General features: G+C 43.8%; 1 protein-coding gene across 1 annotated transcript in view; it reads right to left on the bottom strand.

The window, feature by feature from the left end:
* CCN6 (cellular communication network factor 6) overlaps positions 1-18,771 on the bottom strand; it is a 28,857-nt gene that overhangs the window by 2,768 nt on the left and 7,318 nt on the right. Inside the window, exon 4 of the mRNA XM_056563591.1 lies at positions 3,612-3,805. Coding sequence (XP_056419566.1) covers positions 3,612-3,805 — 194 coding nt within the window. The remainder of the gene's footprint in view (positions 1-3,611; positions 3,806-18,771) is intronic.

The following is an 18,771-nucleotide window of genomic DNA, read 5'->3' as shown; positions in this document are numbered from 1 at the left end:
GGTTGAAATTTTGCTTTAACCCCTTAAGGACCAATACAAATAAACCTGTACGCCCCTGAAAGACCAGGCCTGTTTTTTCAAATCGGGGATGTCTGTCTTTATTAGAGAATAACTCTGGTAACGTTTTGCCAATCACGATAATTCTGACATTGTTTTTTTGTCACAAGTTGTCCTTTATGTACATAGTAAAAGTAAGCCGATATCATTTGTAGTTTTTTTTTTACAATGCAAAAAATCATTAAATTTTTACAAAAAATTACGATTTTTTGCTATTTTAACACTAATAGGTTGCATATATTTATACATACTGACCAAATAGTTTATGAAACTTATACTTTCAGATGTCTACTTTATTTTGACGTAATTTTTTTGTTTTTAATTAACATTTTAAATTAGTTAGAAGCCTAACAATTTAACTTGAAATTTTGAAAATTTTGAAAATTTGAAAAGTACATCTTTTTTTGTGTGCTATGCAAGGTTTGCAGAAATTAAAAGGTAGTAGAACATAGGAACACCCCCCCCCCCCCAAAAATGACCCCATTTTAAAAACTAGACCCCTCAAGGTATTCGCTAGGGGGTACAGTGAGTATTTTAACACCATAGTTTTTTGGCAGGAATTATTACAAAGTCAGTGTTAAAAATTCGAAATTTGCAATTTTTCACAAATGCATCATTTGGGGGGCATATTTTTTGTACATCACTTCTGATATTGAAAGAAATGCACCCTATATTTTATTTAGCTGCTTGTCCCATGTTCGGAAATACCCCCGCTTTGGCCATATATGGTTCCTTGGCCGCGTGGTAGGACTCAGAAGGAGAGGAGCGCCATTTGGCTTTTAAGGCAGAACAGTACCCCCACCCCCACAAGTGACCCCATTTATATACCGCACCCCTATAAGTTATTGGCTGCACCAGGGACCTCTCTGATTGGTCCTTGGTCGGCTGGCAGTATAACGCATCTGTCTGTGACAGTTAAGGCTCCTGATGGATATATCCGCCATGTTGTGGGAATAAGCACCCGCTCATGGCGAATATATCCTTCACTGCTGCGGCTGGGTAGCTCAGTGTGTTCGCTCATGACTGCTGGCGGGAAATCCGCCGCTATGAGTGGACACACAAAGCTACCCAGCCGCAGCAGGGAGCTCATTACCGTGACTGCTGCATAATGTGTAGGATCACATGGTGGACATCCGCCAATGCGATCCTACACATTATGCATTTTTTTAAATTAGATTCATTTAATAAATGTATTTTTAATATATATATTTATTTATTTATGTATTTATTATTATTATTATTATTATTTTTTTTACACTTTTATTACATTTTTATTTATTTTTACACTTTTATTTTATTTATTCATTTATTTTTTACACTTTTTAATGCTTTGGCACGTCCTTTCAGGCAATACCCAGGGCAGACCTGGGGGTCTTTGTAGGACCCCCGGCTGCCCAGGTATGCAGCAGCACCCCGCGATGCTCCGGGGTGCTGCAGGAGAGACAGAGGGAGCCCCCTCCTTCTGTCAGAACTCCTTACAGCGCGCGGTCACTTCTGACCGCGGCTGTAAGGGTTAAACTGTCGGGAGTGAAGTGAACTTCACTCCCGGCAGTGCGGCAGGTCCCGGCCAGCCGCGGCCACACAGCACCCCGCGATCGCGATGCGGGGTGCTGCAGAGGAGACAGAGGGAGCCCCCTCCCTCTGTCATAACGCTTACAGCCCGCGGTCACTTCCGACCGCGGCTGTAAGGGTTAAAACTGCCGGGACCGAAGTTTACTTCGGTCCTGGCAGTGCAGCAGGGTCCCGGCTGTGTGATACAGCCGAGTCCCTGCCGCGATCTCGTGGGTGCACTGGGCAGCACCCACGAGAATAATGGACGAGTATAGACGTCCAGGTGCGGGAACGGCCGCCAACCTGGACGTCTATACTCGTCGGTGGTCGTTATCGGGTTAAATTCACTTTACTTAGTCGGTGGGGACCGATTTATCAACCACAACTTAACCTTGGATACAAGGTTCGGATTTAACCTCGGATACAATTTTTATTTTTCTCTAATTTACAAATCTGTTTAACTTTCTGGTACCAGTTGATTTAAAAAAATAAATAAATAATGTTTTCCACCGGAGTACCCCTTTTAATAGTATGCCCTCTGCTCTGTAGATCAACAAATATGGCATCATCTTCTTTGGATGGTATTAGTTCACCGCTTCTTTTTGAGTGTAATTTTAATGCACCACTCCTATGTAAATTGGCCCCACCAGAAAGAGAATCTCATTACTGCAGGGGTTTTGCCACTTCCTCTACTGGGAGAGGTTCCAGCATCTGTGACAATTGCTGTGCGTGCAGACATGTGGTCCACTGTCACAGCCTGCAGGGTAACAGATCCAGACGCTAAGTGCATGAGGCTGGTGGGTGGGGAAAAGCTCCAGATGAGACAGCAGATGGCGCCAAAAATGTAACAATTTGCTATGGCAGTGTACTGCATCCACTTGTATTTGTATATGACCAGAAATAACTGATGTGTTTCTTGGCACCTGGCTCCTTCCACAGTAGAAGCTTGATTTTTAAAGTTTTTATGTATGATGTCCTAATATATTTTATTCAGTTAATAAATTCAAAGATTTTCCTATTGCCTGAATGCATCCTTGAGGACTGACAATACTGATTTAGTAAATAACTGCATGCTCTTGGATTTAACAATTCTAGAGCAACTGCGCTAAGCTGGAAATAAGTGAATACATTCACAAGTGGGCGATACCATTACTATCAGTGGTTATCACTGACTAAGTCAATGGTAAACTTTACCAGTACACACCTTATTAACAAGGGGAATCATAGGGCCCAGTTGTTAATACTGTCATAAGGAAAAATTGTAGCCAGCTCACCGCTTATATAGTCTTGTTGATCCAAACACTTTGTATCCGTATTCTGGAAGCCTGGATGACGCCGAGCCGTTTTCTCGGTATAAATACAATGCAAGAGAATCCCATAGGGAAGTGTCCAGCTCCCAGACAAAATTAGATTAAAAGTCCAAAATTTTAATTAGTCCATATAAAAATAAGATAAGATGAAAAACAAAACACCCAGTGAGTTAAAAACACAACGCCGACGCGTTTCGGACCATTAGATCCTTAGTCATTACTAGGAACCTAATGGTCCGAAACGCGTCGGCGTTGTGTTTTTAACTCACTGGGTGTTTTGTTTTTCATCTTATCTTATTTTTATATGGACTAATTAAAATTTTGGACTTTTAATCTAATTTTGTCTGGGACCTGGACACTTCCCTATGGGATTCTCTTGCCCAGTTGTTAATGCAAGAATACTTTTCTAAGAGGGAGAACAGTTGAACGGCACAACAGTGAGTTCTAAGAAAAGATGCTCCAGAAGTGTTATGGTAAACAAGTGTGTACTGTTACAGACATCTTACTAGAGCAAAAGCAATATTAATATCCTAAAGTGGCTAACTCTGTGTCCAGAACCCAATGAAAATGAGAATAGAATTTATGGTTGCATGTGAAATATTTCACAGGCAGCTTGACTGGGCTTTAACAGGGTAAATGGAATAAAGACTTTTCTTAGGCACTATGTAAAAATAAGTCACAGAAAATGATTACCTTCACATTACTTAGCAGAGTTGTATTACATGGCCTAAGAAAGCAGAGTCGTCTGTCCTTTCTCATTTCACATTTGCTGTTCTCATTGGTAACTCGTATGGATATGCCCATTCCGCACGTTTTAGAACATGGACTCCATGAAGTTGCCTGCACAAGACATTTCCTTTTCCAAACAAGTGGTAAAATCTTGTACACTGAAATACAGCACAATGGAGTTTTTACAGATGGCATATGCATAATATTTTCCCTATAAAATGTTAAAGATGAAAGTACAAAATTGCTCTTAGTACAGTGGTTATTAAGAGGGTATAAGAGGGGGATTTACCAAATGGTTTAAAGCAATATGAATAGTTTATTTGTGCATGCAGATTCTGGTGCAGCATCGTATTTGGTTATCAGCAATAAATGTAAAGGCTCTTCAGTTACCTTTTCATTGAAGATTAAGATTTTTTGTAAGTTCTTTAGTACATCAACACAGTATTTTAAGCAGCTGTAAGTAGAAAACTCTTACATATTATTATAAAGTGTTGTATTTATATGTGTCCATAGAACCCAAATAAACCTATGAAGTTATCAAGGTGCATAAAATAAATTGCTAAATAGGAAGATTAGGATTAGCTTTATGTGACCGCCATACCTCGCTTTAGGCTTTGTGTGTGCAGCCCATTTGGATTTGAGGTATTGCATGTCTGCTTAGGTAGTCTTAGCAAATAGCTTTGGTTCTGTGACCTCTTGACTTGTCATATTCAGCTACATATTGTTCCTGACCATTTTTATGCTTTGTCCTCTAGTACTGTATTTTTTGACTATTGCTGGTCATATGCCTTATAACCTGACATGCCCAGTTCTAGGCTCCACTACTCACTGATGCTGACCATTGGCAAATAAGCTAGAAAACCGTGAGAGTCTCCCATTACCACCAGAGTATTACCTTGCTTGTCTCAAAAGTAAATCCCGTATTTTACGTCAGATGTCTGGAGTCAAAAGAGTAAGGCTGGGTTCAAATATGTCCATCCGGCATATGTGAACTCAGCTTAGATCTGGACGCAACTGATGCCACAACTGATGACAAGTTGTCATCAGTTGTATAGCATCCGGCGTCCATTGTTTCTGGATGCGGGACTGGAGAATGCAGCAAGCTGCGTTCCCCAGTCCGATGCTCTCTGGTGTGTCCAACCATCTGGCATCAAAATTGTGAACTGTCCCATTCAAATGAATGGGATCAGTTCTAGCATAAGTTTCCCTCCGGTGCACACTGGAGGAAAACTATGCTGGATACAGTGGGGCAAAAAAGTATTTAGTCAGCCACCAATTAAAAATGAGAGGCCTGTAATTTTCATCATTGGTATACCTCAACTATGAGAGACATAATGAGAAAAAAAATCCATAAAACACATTGTCTGATTTTTAAAGAATTTATTTGTAAATTATGGTGGATAATAAGTATTTGGTCACCTACAAGCAAGCAAGATTTCTGGCTCTCACTGACCTGTAACTTCTTCTTAAAGAGTCTCCTCTGTCCTCCACTTGTTACCTGTATTAATGGCACCTGTTTGAACTTATCAGTATAAAAGACACCTGTCCACAACCTCAAACAGTCACACTCCAAACTCCACTATGGCCTAGACCAAAGAGCTGTCAAAGGACACCAGAAACAAAATTGTAGACCTGCTCCAGGCTGTGAAGACTGGATCTGCAATAGGAAAGCAGCTTTGTGTGAAGAAGTCAACTGTGGGAACAATTATTAGAAAATGGAAGACATAAAAGACCACTGATAATCTCCCTCGATCTGGGGCTCCACGCAAGATCTCACCCTGTGGTGTCAAAATGATCACAAGAATGGTGAAAGACCTGAAGAGAGCTGGGACCAAAGTAACAAAGGCTACCATCAGTAACATACTTTGCCGCCAGGGACTCAAATCATGCAGTGCCAGACATGTCCCTCTGCTTAAGCCAGTACATGTCCGGGCCCGTCTGAAGTTTGCTAGAGAGCATTTGGATGATCCAGAAGAGGATTGGGAGAATGTCTCATGGTCAGATTAAACCAAATTAGAACTTTTTGGTAAAAACTCAACTTGACGTGTTTGGAGTAGAATGAATGCTGAGCTGCATCCAAAGAACACCATACCTACTGTGAAGCATGGGAGTGGAAACATCATGCTTTGGGGCTGTTTTTCTGCTAAGAGACCAGGACGACTGATCCGTGTAAAGGAAAGAATGAATGAGGTCATGTATCATGAGATTTTGAGTGAAAACCTCCTTTCATCAGTAAGGGCATTGAAATTGAATTGTGGCTGGGTCTTTCAGCGTGACAATGATACAGGAATTTAGGTGCACTACTGTGGTAGATGTATACAATGACATTGGCTATCCCTCAACACTGATGTTAAAATTGAGACATTCACCAGTATATCCTTAGATGAAGGACACACCAACGCCAAGGTTTCTCAAGTGGCATGGGACCTAACACTAACCTACCTGTGCATGATAAGCAAAACCAGGGGCCAGTGGGCAATTACAGTAGCATTAGGCCCGACTTACAGCCTGCTCCCAGTAACCTCCAGGCATCCCCCATTGTATGCATTTTTATGCTGTGGATCACCCTTAGCAACAGACCACAAGGGGAAGATTTGCTCCCCCAGTATATATGCACAACTGCATTTGGGGTTGAGCACCTCCTGCCATTTGAAACCACATCTTTGTTGTAGCATGACAATAATCCCAAACACACCACCCGGGCAATGAGTGACTTTGTAAGAAGCATTTCAAGGTCCTGGTGTGGCCTAGCCAGTCTCCAGATCACAACCCCATGGAAAACCTTTGGAGGGAAATGTTGAAAGTGCGTGTTGCCCAGCGACAGCCCCAAAACATCACTGCTCTAGAGGAGATCTGCATGAAAACCTTTTTGTTATTGACCAAATACATATTTTCCACCATAATTTGCTAATAAATTCTTTAAAAATCAGACGATGTGATTTCATGTATTTTTTTTCTCATTATGTCTCTCATAGTTGAGGTATACCTATGATGAAAATTACAGGCCATCTTTTTAAGTGGGAGAACTTGCACAATTGGTGGCTGACTAAATACTTTTTTGCCCCATTGTATATGTGAACCCAGCCTATCAAGACCTAAAATGACAATGTATTGACACAATATAATCTGTAATAATGTCCCTATGTTTACCAATACATAGTTCAAAAGACAAGAGTCCATTAAGTTCAACTTTTAACCCTACTGTGTTAATCCGGAGAAAGGCAAAAGAACCCTTATGAGGCAAATGTCAATTGCCCCATACCAGGGGTTAATAAATCATTCCCTTCTCCAAATATGGCAAACTAATTATCTCCAGAAATCTAGAATTTATAAATTGTAATATATTTTTCAAGAAAGGCATCCAAGCCCCTGCTGAACAGTAGCATCAGCTATTATGTGACAGATAGTTCTATAGTGTGACTGCTCTTATAGTTAATACACTAGTTTGAAATAAACCTTGACCACATGGGAGCTTGCTATGAATGGGAGGTCATGTTTGTACTCTGCTGGTCTGAAAACTTTTTCATATTAAAGGCCGCTAAATTCAGACAAAAGATGTTAAAACATATTTCAGCTGAGAGACGGTCTCCAGACCTCATACATGTATTTTGGGCAAATCTATTGTGTACCTGAAAAGTAGACATGGTTGTAAAGCGTTCAGAGCAGGAGGCAGGTTAGAAGCCATATATCTGCAATACACAAAAGCATGTTATATTATTGCATGTGTTGAAGAGTATTTGCCCATGCGAACAAGATATAAAGCGAAGGCCGGAATGTTCCAAAGGTTGTGTTAATAAAATCATACAGAGTTTCATCGTGCCAAAAGCATTTACCTTCCCACTTTATAGGCGAATAACATTGCTGCATGTAAAGAGGATGACAGGAACTTTTATTTTTATTTATTATTCAAATGGGCTCCTTTAAATCATATCCTAAGCACTGGTAAAGTGCAATGTTGGTCTGCTACATATTTGAACCGTATTTTACACTTTGGGGTACTTTCATACTGGGATCAGCGGTGTCCACGGACTTACATTTTGTGGGAAGTTACTGACATGTACATTCAATGTATTCTTATGACAGACACCGCGTGGTATGCATTTTTTCCTCATGGAAACCATGTGGATCTTTTCTTTCCATGGCATATCAACTTTGGTTTCGGTTTTTATGATGGATTCTACTTCTTTCAAATCCAAAGCGATTCCACAAGAATCTCAGCATGTAAGACTATTTTCTATACAATGCCCAGACGTATTTATGGTCGAACAAGACACCACATGTGAACCTACCCTAATGATTTATATCACATTCTTGACAGTATTGTACTATTCCCCATTTCTGCAGATATTGGTGGTATATGGCTAAAACATGCCGTCAGTGTAGGGTCAATAGAGATCCAATCTCTATGGTGATATACAGGAATGGCACTGGTGAGAAGAAGGCACAGTTTTTTCGGTTTTGCAGGATAGACAGCCATTGGCTTTCAAGGCTATGGACTCCTTTAACAATAAATATATATATATATTTTACATATGTTTATAAATACATTGAGTTAAAAAAAAGCACTTAGGTATGTGAATCTAGGCTTCTGTATTCATTGAATGTCCTGTATCTGCGCTGAATGTCATGTATTGCTCTTTCTACAGCCCATGAGAGATCCTATCTCTTGTGCTAACAGACACTACTCATAAAAAGTGGGATATTCTGTTTCCTCCCTTACATTCTACCATGGGTTATTTTCTATATCTGCCCCCCTGTGCTCTCCCTTCTATGTACACTGAGAAGGTTCTGCATGCATGTGACCAGCCTCCCACCCCCTCTACTTTGATCTGCCAAGTACAACCTCCTCCAATTCTGCAGGTATCTTACACTGAGACATGGTAGGAGAACAGCAAAGAAAAAAAACTTAAAATGTAGCCAGCACCTAAACCCAATACACGGGTGCACGCTGCTGTGGCAAGTACAAAACATGTAAAAAAAGAAAATGGCAGCAGCACACTTGGTCAACAAAATGGAGGCTCTTAGCGCACTTTTTGATCAAAACGTGTCCCCCATCCACCACGCGGAGGTGGCCTCTTATCGGATGGGTCCCTAAACACTCACCTACCTCAGGCTGGGTGACATGTTGGATCCACTAACGATCCAAACCACCTCCTGTGAAAATAGGGGAGGGGATGCACGGCTACAGAGGGAGCCACTCCCCCCAAATTTGCACAGCAAAGAAAAAAAACTTAAAATGTAGCCAGCACCTAAACCCAATACACGGGTGCACGCTGCTGTGGCAAGTACAAAACATGTAAAAAAAGAAAATGGCAGCAGCACACTTGGTCAACAAAATGGAGGCTCTTAGCGCACTTTTTGATCAAAACGTGTCCCCAATCCACCACGCGGAGGTGGCCTCTTATCGGATGGGTCCCTAAACACTCACCTACCTCAGGCTGGGTGACATGTTGGATCCACTAACGATCCAAACCACCTCACAGGAGGTGGTTTGGATCGTTAGTTGATCCAACATGTCACCCAGCCTGAGGTAGGTGAGTGTTTAGGGACCCATCCGATAAGAGGCCACCTCCGCGTGGAGGATGGGGGACACGTTTTGATCAAAAAGTGCGCTAAGAGCCTCCATTTTGTTGACCAAGTGTGCTGCTGCCATTTTCTTTTTTTACATGTTTTGTACTTGCCACAGCAGCGTGCACCCGTGTATTGGGTTTAGGTGCTGGCTACATTTTAAGTTTTTTTTCTTTGCTGTGCAAATTTGGGGGGAGTGGCTCCCTCTGTAGCCGTGCATCCCCTCCCCTATTTTCACAGGAGGTGGTTTGGATCGTTAGTGGATCCAACATGTCACCCAGCCTGAGGTAGGTGAGTGTTTAGGGACCCATCCGATAAGAGGCCACCTCCGCGTGGTGGATGGGGGACACGTTTTGATCAAAAAGTGCGCTAAGAGCCTCCATTTTGTTGACCAAGTGTGCTGCTGCCATTTTCTTTTTTTACATGTTTTGTACTTGCCACAGCAGCGTGCACCCGTGTATTGGGTTTAGGTGCTGGCTACATTTTAAGTTTTTTTTCTTTGCTGTGCAAATTTGGGGGGAGTGGCTCCCTCTGTAGCCGTGCATCCCCTCCCCTATTTTCACAGGAGGTGGTTTGGATCGTTAGTGGATCCAACATGTCACCCAGCCTGAGGTAGGTGAGTGTTTAGGGACCCATCCGATAAGAGGCCACCTCCGCGTGGTGGATGGGGGACACGTTTTGATCAAAAAGTGCGCTAAGAGCCTCCATTTTGTTGACCAAGTGTGCTGCTGCCATTTTCTTTTTTTACATGGTAGGAGAACACAGAGAGCTGATGCTGCCAGACACAGTGTGGTGATGGATCTGTCAGAAGCAACAGGACAGTCACATATATAAAGGATTTCACAGACTTTATAACAACAAAAACAAAAAAGGTAGGAAAATTTAAAATGAAGACTATTTAAAGAGTTTGCTTAAATTTACAATTGGAAGGCAATTGAGCAATAAACTGCAAAGATATCTATAGCCTTAAAGGGGTATTCCAGGATTTTTTTTTTGACTATGCTAAAAGGGCTGTAAAGTTAGTGTAGTTCATAATATAGTGTCTGTACCTGTGTGTGACGGCTTTCTCACAATTTTTATGTGATTTTCACCCCAATATTTATTTTTAACAGCATACAAAATAACTGTTGTCTCCGATTTTTCCCAGGTTGCAATTGCAGAGACCTGACTCACTAGTCAGCTGATGACAGGGAGCTTGTCTGCTTCAATGGGTGGAGGGATCGCTTGGTGGGAGAGAGATCATTCTGCAACTAATGCAACAGCTGTAGGCACCCTGATTTAAAAACATTGGGTGGGGTGGCTGATGTATGGGAGGAAGGAAAAAGGAATTCTGGGATTTGTAGGCAAAGAAGAAAACTCAAACAGGAAATACCAGTTCACAAAAATCTAGCCACAGTATTATGGTAATTTTGCAACAGAGCCATTTAGCCCCAAGACAAGCGCAGATCCTTCCTAAGCATGTCCATTACTGTCTGGCAAGTACGTACTAAAATCACCTTATGGTGAATAACCCCTTTAAAGATGCAAAAACATCTTTAAATAGTTGTCCAGACTAGAAAAGCCATGAACCATGAATTGCACACTATAAAAGCTCCTAAAACAGGCCTGCCAAGCATTGGAGCAATGTGGTAAAGTAGAACATAGCACACAGTTCATTGGAAATGCTATGTAGTAGCACATTAAGTTAAAAAATACTATATACACTCATTGACCACTTTATTAGAGACTCCTTGCAAGAACTGGGTTGCCTTCAGATTTGCCTTCATTTTCCATGGCATACTTTCTACAAAGTGCTAGAAACATTCCTCAGAGATTTTGGTCCATATGACATGTTGGCATCTCACAGTTGCTGCAGATTTGTCGGCTGCACATACATGATGTAAGTCTCCCATCCCACCACATCCCAGAGGTGGTCTATTGGATTGAGATCTGGTGACTGTGGAGGTCATTGGAGTACAGTGAACTTATTGTCATGTTCATGAACCCAGTTTGAGACATGAGCTTTGTGACATAGTGCATTATCCTGCTGGAAGTAGCCATCAGGATCTTAGTCATAAAGGGATGGACATGGTCGACAACAATACTCAAAACAAGAAGGAAGAGCGCTCCATAGCGTAAAATCGCCACTGCAGGATTCAGGTTTGAAATATTGAGAGACCCTTACCGATGGCGGTTGTGTGAGCTCACACACAACAATGGTCTGCGTGGGTGAGTGGATAAGTCTGGTCTGCAGCCTCCCCGATCTGAACGTAACACGACAGGGGAAAGGACTTCCACGGAGTGGTGGGGGATATCGGCGCTGACCAAGATCGGACACGTCCGGTGAGTAGAAGAATTTTTATTAAAATGCAGCCGTTGCATTTTAATAAAAATTCGACTCACCAGACTTGTCCGATCTTGGTCAGCGCCGATATCCCCCACCACTCCGTGGAAGTCCTTTCTCCTGTCTAACAACAATACTCAGGTAGGCTGTCATGTTTTTACAATGCTTAATTTGTACTAAGGGATCCAAAAAGTGCCAAGAAAATGCCCCCCCCCCCCACACCATTACACCACCACTAGCCTGAACCATTTCTACAAGGCAGGATGGATCCATGCTTTCATGATGTTTACGCGAGACTTATTAGACCAGGCAAGGATCTTGCAGTCTTCAATTGTTCAATTTTGGTGAGCCTGTGCCTCAGTTTCCTGTTCTTAGATGACAGGAGTGGAACCTGGTGTGGTTTTCTGTTTCTGTAGCCAGTCTGCTCAAGATTCAACATGGTGTGTGTTCAGAGATGGTATTCTGCATACTGTGGTTGTAACAAGTGTTTTTTGAGTTACTGTTCTCTTTCTGTCATCTTGAACCAGCCTGCCCATTCTCCTCTAACCTCATCAATGAGGCATTTTTGTCCACACAATTGCAGCTTACTGATATGAAAGTTTACAAGTCTTTAGAATACAATGTTTGAATTAGTATTTTCCTACAATGGGCAGAAGTGAATCTTAAATCCTAATACATGATTTTGGTGAACCACAAACTCCATTCAGACAAAATAATTTGCTTTTCTCCACACCCTAGCATTGGCAGCCAAATGGGCAAATCCAGTTTTGCCCAAAACCAGAGGAATTTGTCTAGGTTAGTTTCAGAGATGGATGGAGAAATATAAATGGATTTAGTAAAAGCAAATGTAATTTAGCAGACTTCTAAAAAAAAAAGTCATATATATATATATATATATATATATATAACTCAACGTGTGTGTGTATGTATGTATGTGTGTATGTTCCAGCATCACGTTCAAACGGCTAAAGATATTAACATGAAACCTGGCACACATGTTACTTATATGTCAACAACAAACATAGGATAGGTGATTTAACCCTTACTCACCCCCATTTGCCAGGGGCGGGGTTTATGTTTAAAGTCCCATACAAGTCAATGGGAAATATATGTTACTGCATAACTTCCAAACAGCTGGAGATATTTCGATAATACTTGGTCACATGTTACTTATATGTCCACTTAAAATATAGGATAGTTAATTTAACCCTTAACTATCCCCATTTGTGAGGGTCGGGTTTTTTTTTTTTTTTTTAAAGTTCCAAAGTTCCATGCAAATCAATGGGAAATGTATGTTCACACATAACTTCCATACGGCTGGAGATATTTCAATAACTGGTACACATATTACGGATCGGGATAGGAGGATGGGATAGGAGGACCGGGATAGGAGGATCGGGATAGGAGGACCGGGATAGGAGGACTGGGATAGGAGGACCGGGATAGGAGGACCGGTATAGGAGGTCGGGATAGGAGGACGCGATAGGAGGACTGGATAGGAGGTCGGGATAGGAGGACGGGATAGGAGGATGGGATAGGACGACGGGATAGGAGGTCGGGATAGGAGGACGCGATAGGAGGACGCGATAGGAGGACTGGATAGGAGGTCGGGATAGGAGGACTGGATAGGAGGTCGGGATAGGACGACGGGATAGGACGACGGGATAGGAGGTCGGGATAGGAGGTCGAGATAGGAGGACGGGATAGGAGGTTGAGATAGGAGGACGGGATAGGAGGTTGAGATAGGAGGACGGGATAGGAGGTGGTGATAGGAGGACGGGATAAGAGGTCGTGATAGGAGGACGGGATAGGAGGTCGTGATAGGAGGACGGGATAGGAGGTCGTGATAAGAGGACGGTATAGGAGGACGGGATAGGAGGACGGGATAGGACGATGGGATAGGACGACGGGATAGGAGGTCGGGATAGGAGGACGGGATAGGAGGACGCGATAGGAGGACAGGATAGGAGGACGGGATAGGAGGACGGGATAGGAGGACGGGATAGGAGGTCGAGATAGGAGGACGGGATAGGAGGTTGGGATAGGAGGTCGTGATAGGAGGACGGGATAGGAGGTCGGGATAGGAGGATGGGATAGGAGGACGGGATAGATAGACTGGATAGGAGTATGGGATGGGAGGATGGGACAGGAGGACGGGAAAGGAGGTTGAGATATGAGGACGGGAAAGGAGGACGGGATAGGAGGACGGGATAGGAGGACTGGATAAGAGGTCGGGATAGGAGGTCTGGATAGGAGGACGGGATAGGAGGTCGGGATAGGAGGTCGGGATAGGAGGTCGAGATAGGAGGACGGGATAGGAGGTTGTGATATGAGGACGGGATAGAAGGTCGTGATAGGAGGATGGGATAGGAGGTCGTGATAGGAGGTCGTGATAGGAGGACGGGATAGGAGGTCGTGATAAGAGGACGGTATAGGAGGACGGGATAGGAGGACGGGATAGGACGATGGGATAGGACGACGGGATAGGAGGTCGGGATAGGAGGACGGGATAGGAGGACGCGATAGGAGGACAGGATAGGAGGACGGGATAGGAGGTCGAGATAGGAGGACGGGATAGGAGGTCGAGATAGGAGGACGGGATAGGAGGTTGGGATAGGAGGTCGTGATAGGAGGACGGGATAGGAGGTCGGGATAGGAGGATGGGATAGGAGGACGGGATAGATAGACTGGATAGGAGTATGGGATGGGAGGATGGGACAGGAGGACGGGAAAGGAGGTTGAGATATGAGGACGGGAAAGGAGGACGGGATAGGAGGACGGGATAGGAGGACTGGATAAGAGGTCGGGATAGGAGGTCTGGATAGGAGGACGGGATAGGAGGTCGGGATAGGAGGTCGGGATAGGAGGTCGAGATAGGAGGACGGGATAGGAGGTTGTGATATGAGGACGGGATAGGAGGTCGTGATAGGAGGATGGGATAGGAGGTCGTGATAGGAGGACGGGATAGGAGGATGGGATAGGAGGTCGGGATAGGAGGACAGGATAGATGGACTGGATAGGAGGATGAGATAGGAGGACGAGTTAGGAGGACAGAAAAGGAGGACTGGAAAGGAGGACGGGAAAGGAAGACGGGAAAGGAGGATGGAAAAGGAGGACGGGATAGGAGGATGGGAAATGAGGTCGGGAAAGGAGGACGGGATGGGAGGACGGGATAGGAGGACGGGATAGGAGGTCGGGATATGACAACAATATATGAGGACGGGATATTAAGTCAAAAGCTTCCTCCTTTGTTTATTTTCCTCCCCAACAAGGATTATGAAGGAAAAACCGGGCAACGCCGGGTACTCAGCTAGTAATCTATATATATAAAACTCAATGTGTGTATGTATGTGTGTATGTATGTATGTATGTTCCAGCATCACGTCAAAACGGCTAAAGATATTAACATGAAACTTGGCACACATGTTACTTATATGTCAGCAACAAACATAGGATAGGTGATTTAACCCTTACTCGCCCCCATTTGCCAGGGGCGGGGTTTATGTTTAAAGTCCCATACACGTCTATGGGAAATATATGTTATTGAATAACTTCTTAACGGCTGAAGATATTTCGATAATACTTGGTCACATGTTACTTATATGTCCACTTATATGTATTTCCTTGGCTAACCCTTCAGAATCTCACCTGCTTCTTAATTTAATGAGGCAGGAGGGAAGGGAGGTGTGTATATAAGATGGAGAGTCAGTCTAATCTGGGCTCTTCCTAGGAGACAGCAAGTGGGCTGTAGGGGAGAGACAGAGCCTGCTGAGGAGTACACAGCCCGAGCTATGAGTGGCTCAAAGAGTGACATGAATTGTGAGTAGAAGGTTTCAGAGGACATATGTTTAACCGGCTGAGGTAAGCTCAGCCGTTGTTAGTCAGGACAAGCTGATCTGTTTAGTCAGTGACCAGACGGTCTAGGATTTTGTTTTGTTCCTACTTTTTGTTTATTTTTTCCCCTGCAACCTGTCTAATAAAACTGGCAAGGTGCCAGATTTGCATTATAAACGTTTGTTTGCTGGTTTATTGAGAAGAAACGCATCCTGTGGCGTAGTCCAGGACGATCCCAGAGTGAATCCCCGAGGATGGTTCCTTACAATATGGTGTAGGATGCGGGAAAACTGTTGCCAAGGGCAACCAATGGATGAGTTGCAGTTGAGCCGTTGCTAGGAGCAACCCCCTGCATGTTGCAAGTCGGATGAGCTCAGCAGAGGAGTTCAAGCACAGGATGGTGTCTGTGGAGGAGCGTTTTTTTTCTCTCTGGAAATGGGTCGCCATCGGGAGGCTGTTGCTGGGAGCAACCGACGTGGGCCACAACTGATGGTCACAAAGATGAAAAAGGGACCCGTGAGTTATTAGTGGGTGGAGTCCCACTGTTGGTGGAGTTGGATTGTTGCCAGACTGTATCTCGGAATATGCCGGAAATAATTCCCTTTGTGAAGTCCCGCCCGGAGCCCGGTGAGACTGTTCAAATTACCTTTGATACATGTTTTGGGACAGTAAGCAATATGATGGAGGTATGTGAGGAACTTACAGTTGAAATTGTACTGGGCAGAGACTTTCCGTATTTCTGGCAGCTGTTGGATGCTGAGAGTGCACCTGAGAGTTCACACACAAAGGTTCCGGAAGTAGTGAGGACTGGGGTGTCACTACTGGACTGTGTGAATGGTGCTGTATATTGTGAACCCATGCAGGCTGATAATGTTTTTCTTGAAACACTTATGTTAATGTGTTCTGATGTAAAGAGTACTGTCGCCAGGCAAAAGAAAACCCGTGTGAGCTGGAAATAGAAGGTAAAAAGATGGTGGTTTTGTTAGATCCAAAATGTGTAATAAGTCTGGTAAAGACCAGCTGCAGAAAGCCAGACCCTGCTGTAGTGTCTATACAAGCTGGTATTTGGGGTTGTAAAACAGTTAATGTGTATATTTCTACTCCCTATGGTACCATAAGTCATAAGTTTGCAATTGAGCCTACCTTAGAGTATGAAGTAGTGCTGGGGAAAGATTTTCTGTTTTTTCAATAGTTGTGGGAAGATAGTCGGGTGACTAGAGCAGGAACACCTGATAGGCTCACAACACTTGATTTGCACCATGTAGCAGGGGACAGTAACTCAGCAGAGGATGAGGACGGGGAGTGTCAGCAGACCCTAGGTATATCTCAGGTGGGAGTGTGCCAGACCACTAGGGGAGCTGAAGAACAGTCCGCGAGTCAAGTTAAAGAGGTGACTGGAATAGAAGCTACAGAGATGGCTGCGGAAAAACCAAAACTCCAGAAAAGAGTACCGCTGGAGCTGGGGGCTGCGCTTACGGTCACAGACAGAGTCCTTACTGAAGAAGATGTGGTGTCTGAACTAAAGAGAGGTCGTAACCAGGAAGGACGAACCACTGGACCACATATTGTTGCAGACCCAGGAGCCCTAGTAGTTTTTTCCAGGCCATGGAGAGACTGTGACAAGACAAAGGAAAAGTCTGCCAAGCAGCCGAGAGGCAGTTCAGAGGAACTGTTTGGGAATCACCCGCATTCGCTGGTGCCCATAGCCATTGAAGTTGTTGCTAGGGGCAACAAACTTACCGCCAAGGGATTGCCTGTCCTAGGGGAGTGTTTAGAAAGAGTCTCCAGAGTTGCCAACGTGGTGGGAGAGGAAGAGTGCCAGGTGTCAGTGGCACCTGTTGTTGATGATGATAAGGAGGCACAAGTGGCCGCAACCCTGAAAAAGGGTGATACTTCATCTAGAGATGGAGAATTGCTGAGTTGAGTGTCTGACAGAGGACCAGAGGATGTCTCAAGGTCTAACAGCGAAAGTGAGGAGACCGCTGTCAGTAAAAGGTCTCGGAAAAGACGAGCTGGCCTTGGAAAAAAACTATGAGTGGCTCAAAGAGTGACATGAATTGTGAGTAGAAGGTTGCAGTGGACATATGTTTAACCGGCTGAGGGAAGCTCAGCGGTTGTTAGTCAGGACAAGCTGATCTGTTTAGTCAGTGACCAGACGGTCTAGGATTTTGTTTTGTTCCTGCTTTTTGTTTATTTTTTCCCCTGCAACCTGTCTAATAAAACTGGCAAGGTGCCAGATTTGCATTATAAACGTTTGTTTGCTGGTTTATTGAGAAGAAACGCATCCTGTGGCGTAGTCCAGGACGATCCCATAGTGAATCCCCGAGGATGGTTCCTTACATATAGGATAGTTAATTTAACCCTTAAATACCCCCATTTGTGAAGGTCGGGGTTTTTGTTTAAAGTCCAATGCAAATCAATGGGAAATGTATGTTCCCACATAACTTCCGTACGGCTGGACATATTTCAATACCTGGTACACATGTTACGGGTCGGGATATGAGTTCGAGATAGGAGAATGGTATATGAGAACGGGATATGAGGACGGAATAGGAGGATGGGATAGGAGGTCGAGATAGGAGGTCGGGATAGGAGGTCAGGATAGGAGGTCGAGATAGGGGGTCAGGATAGGAGGTCGAGATAGGAGGACGGGATAGGAGGACGGGATAGGAGGTCCGGATAGGAGGTCAGGATATAGCAACAATATATGAGGACGGGAGATGAAGTCAAAAGCTTCCTCCTTTGTTTATTTTCCTCCCCAACAAGGATTAAGAAGGAAAAACCGGGCAACGCCGGGTACTCAGCTAGTATATATATATAAAACTCAATGTGTGTATGTATGTGTGTATGTTCCAGTATCACATCCAAACGGCTAAAGATATTAACATGAAACTTGGCACACATGTTTACTTATATGTCAACAACAAACATAGTATAGGTGATTTAACCCTTACTCACCCCCATTTGCCAGGGGCGGGGTTTATGTTTAAAGTCCCATACAAGTCTATGGGAAATATATGTTACTGCATAACTTCCAAACGGCTGGAGATATTTCGATAATACTTGGCCACATGTTACTTATATGTCCACTTAAAATATAGGATAGTTTATTTAACCCTTAACTACCCCCATTTGTGAGGGTCAGGGTTTTTGTTTAAAGTCCTATGCAAATCAATGAGAAATGTATGTTCACACATAACTTCTGTACGGCTGGAGATATTTCAATACCTGGAACACATATTACGGGTCGGGATAGGAGGTCAGGATAGGAGGTCGAGATAGGAGAACGGCATAGGAGGTCAGGATAGGAGGTCGAAAAAGGATGACGGGATAGGAGGTCAGGATAGGACATCGAGATAGGAGGACACGATAGGAGGACAGGATAGGAGGTCGAGATAG

Source organism: Hyla sarda, chromosome 3, assembly GCF_029499605.1.
Source record: "Hyla sarda isolate aHylSar1 chromosome 3, aHylSar1.hap1, whole genome shotgun sequence".
NCBI classification, from domain to species: domain Eukaryota; kingdom Metazoa; phylum Chordata; class Amphibia; order Anura; family Hylidae; genus Hyla; species Hyla sarda.
Note: the sequence above shows the minus strand (reverse complement) of the source record. Positions and strands in the feature narration are given on the sequence as shown.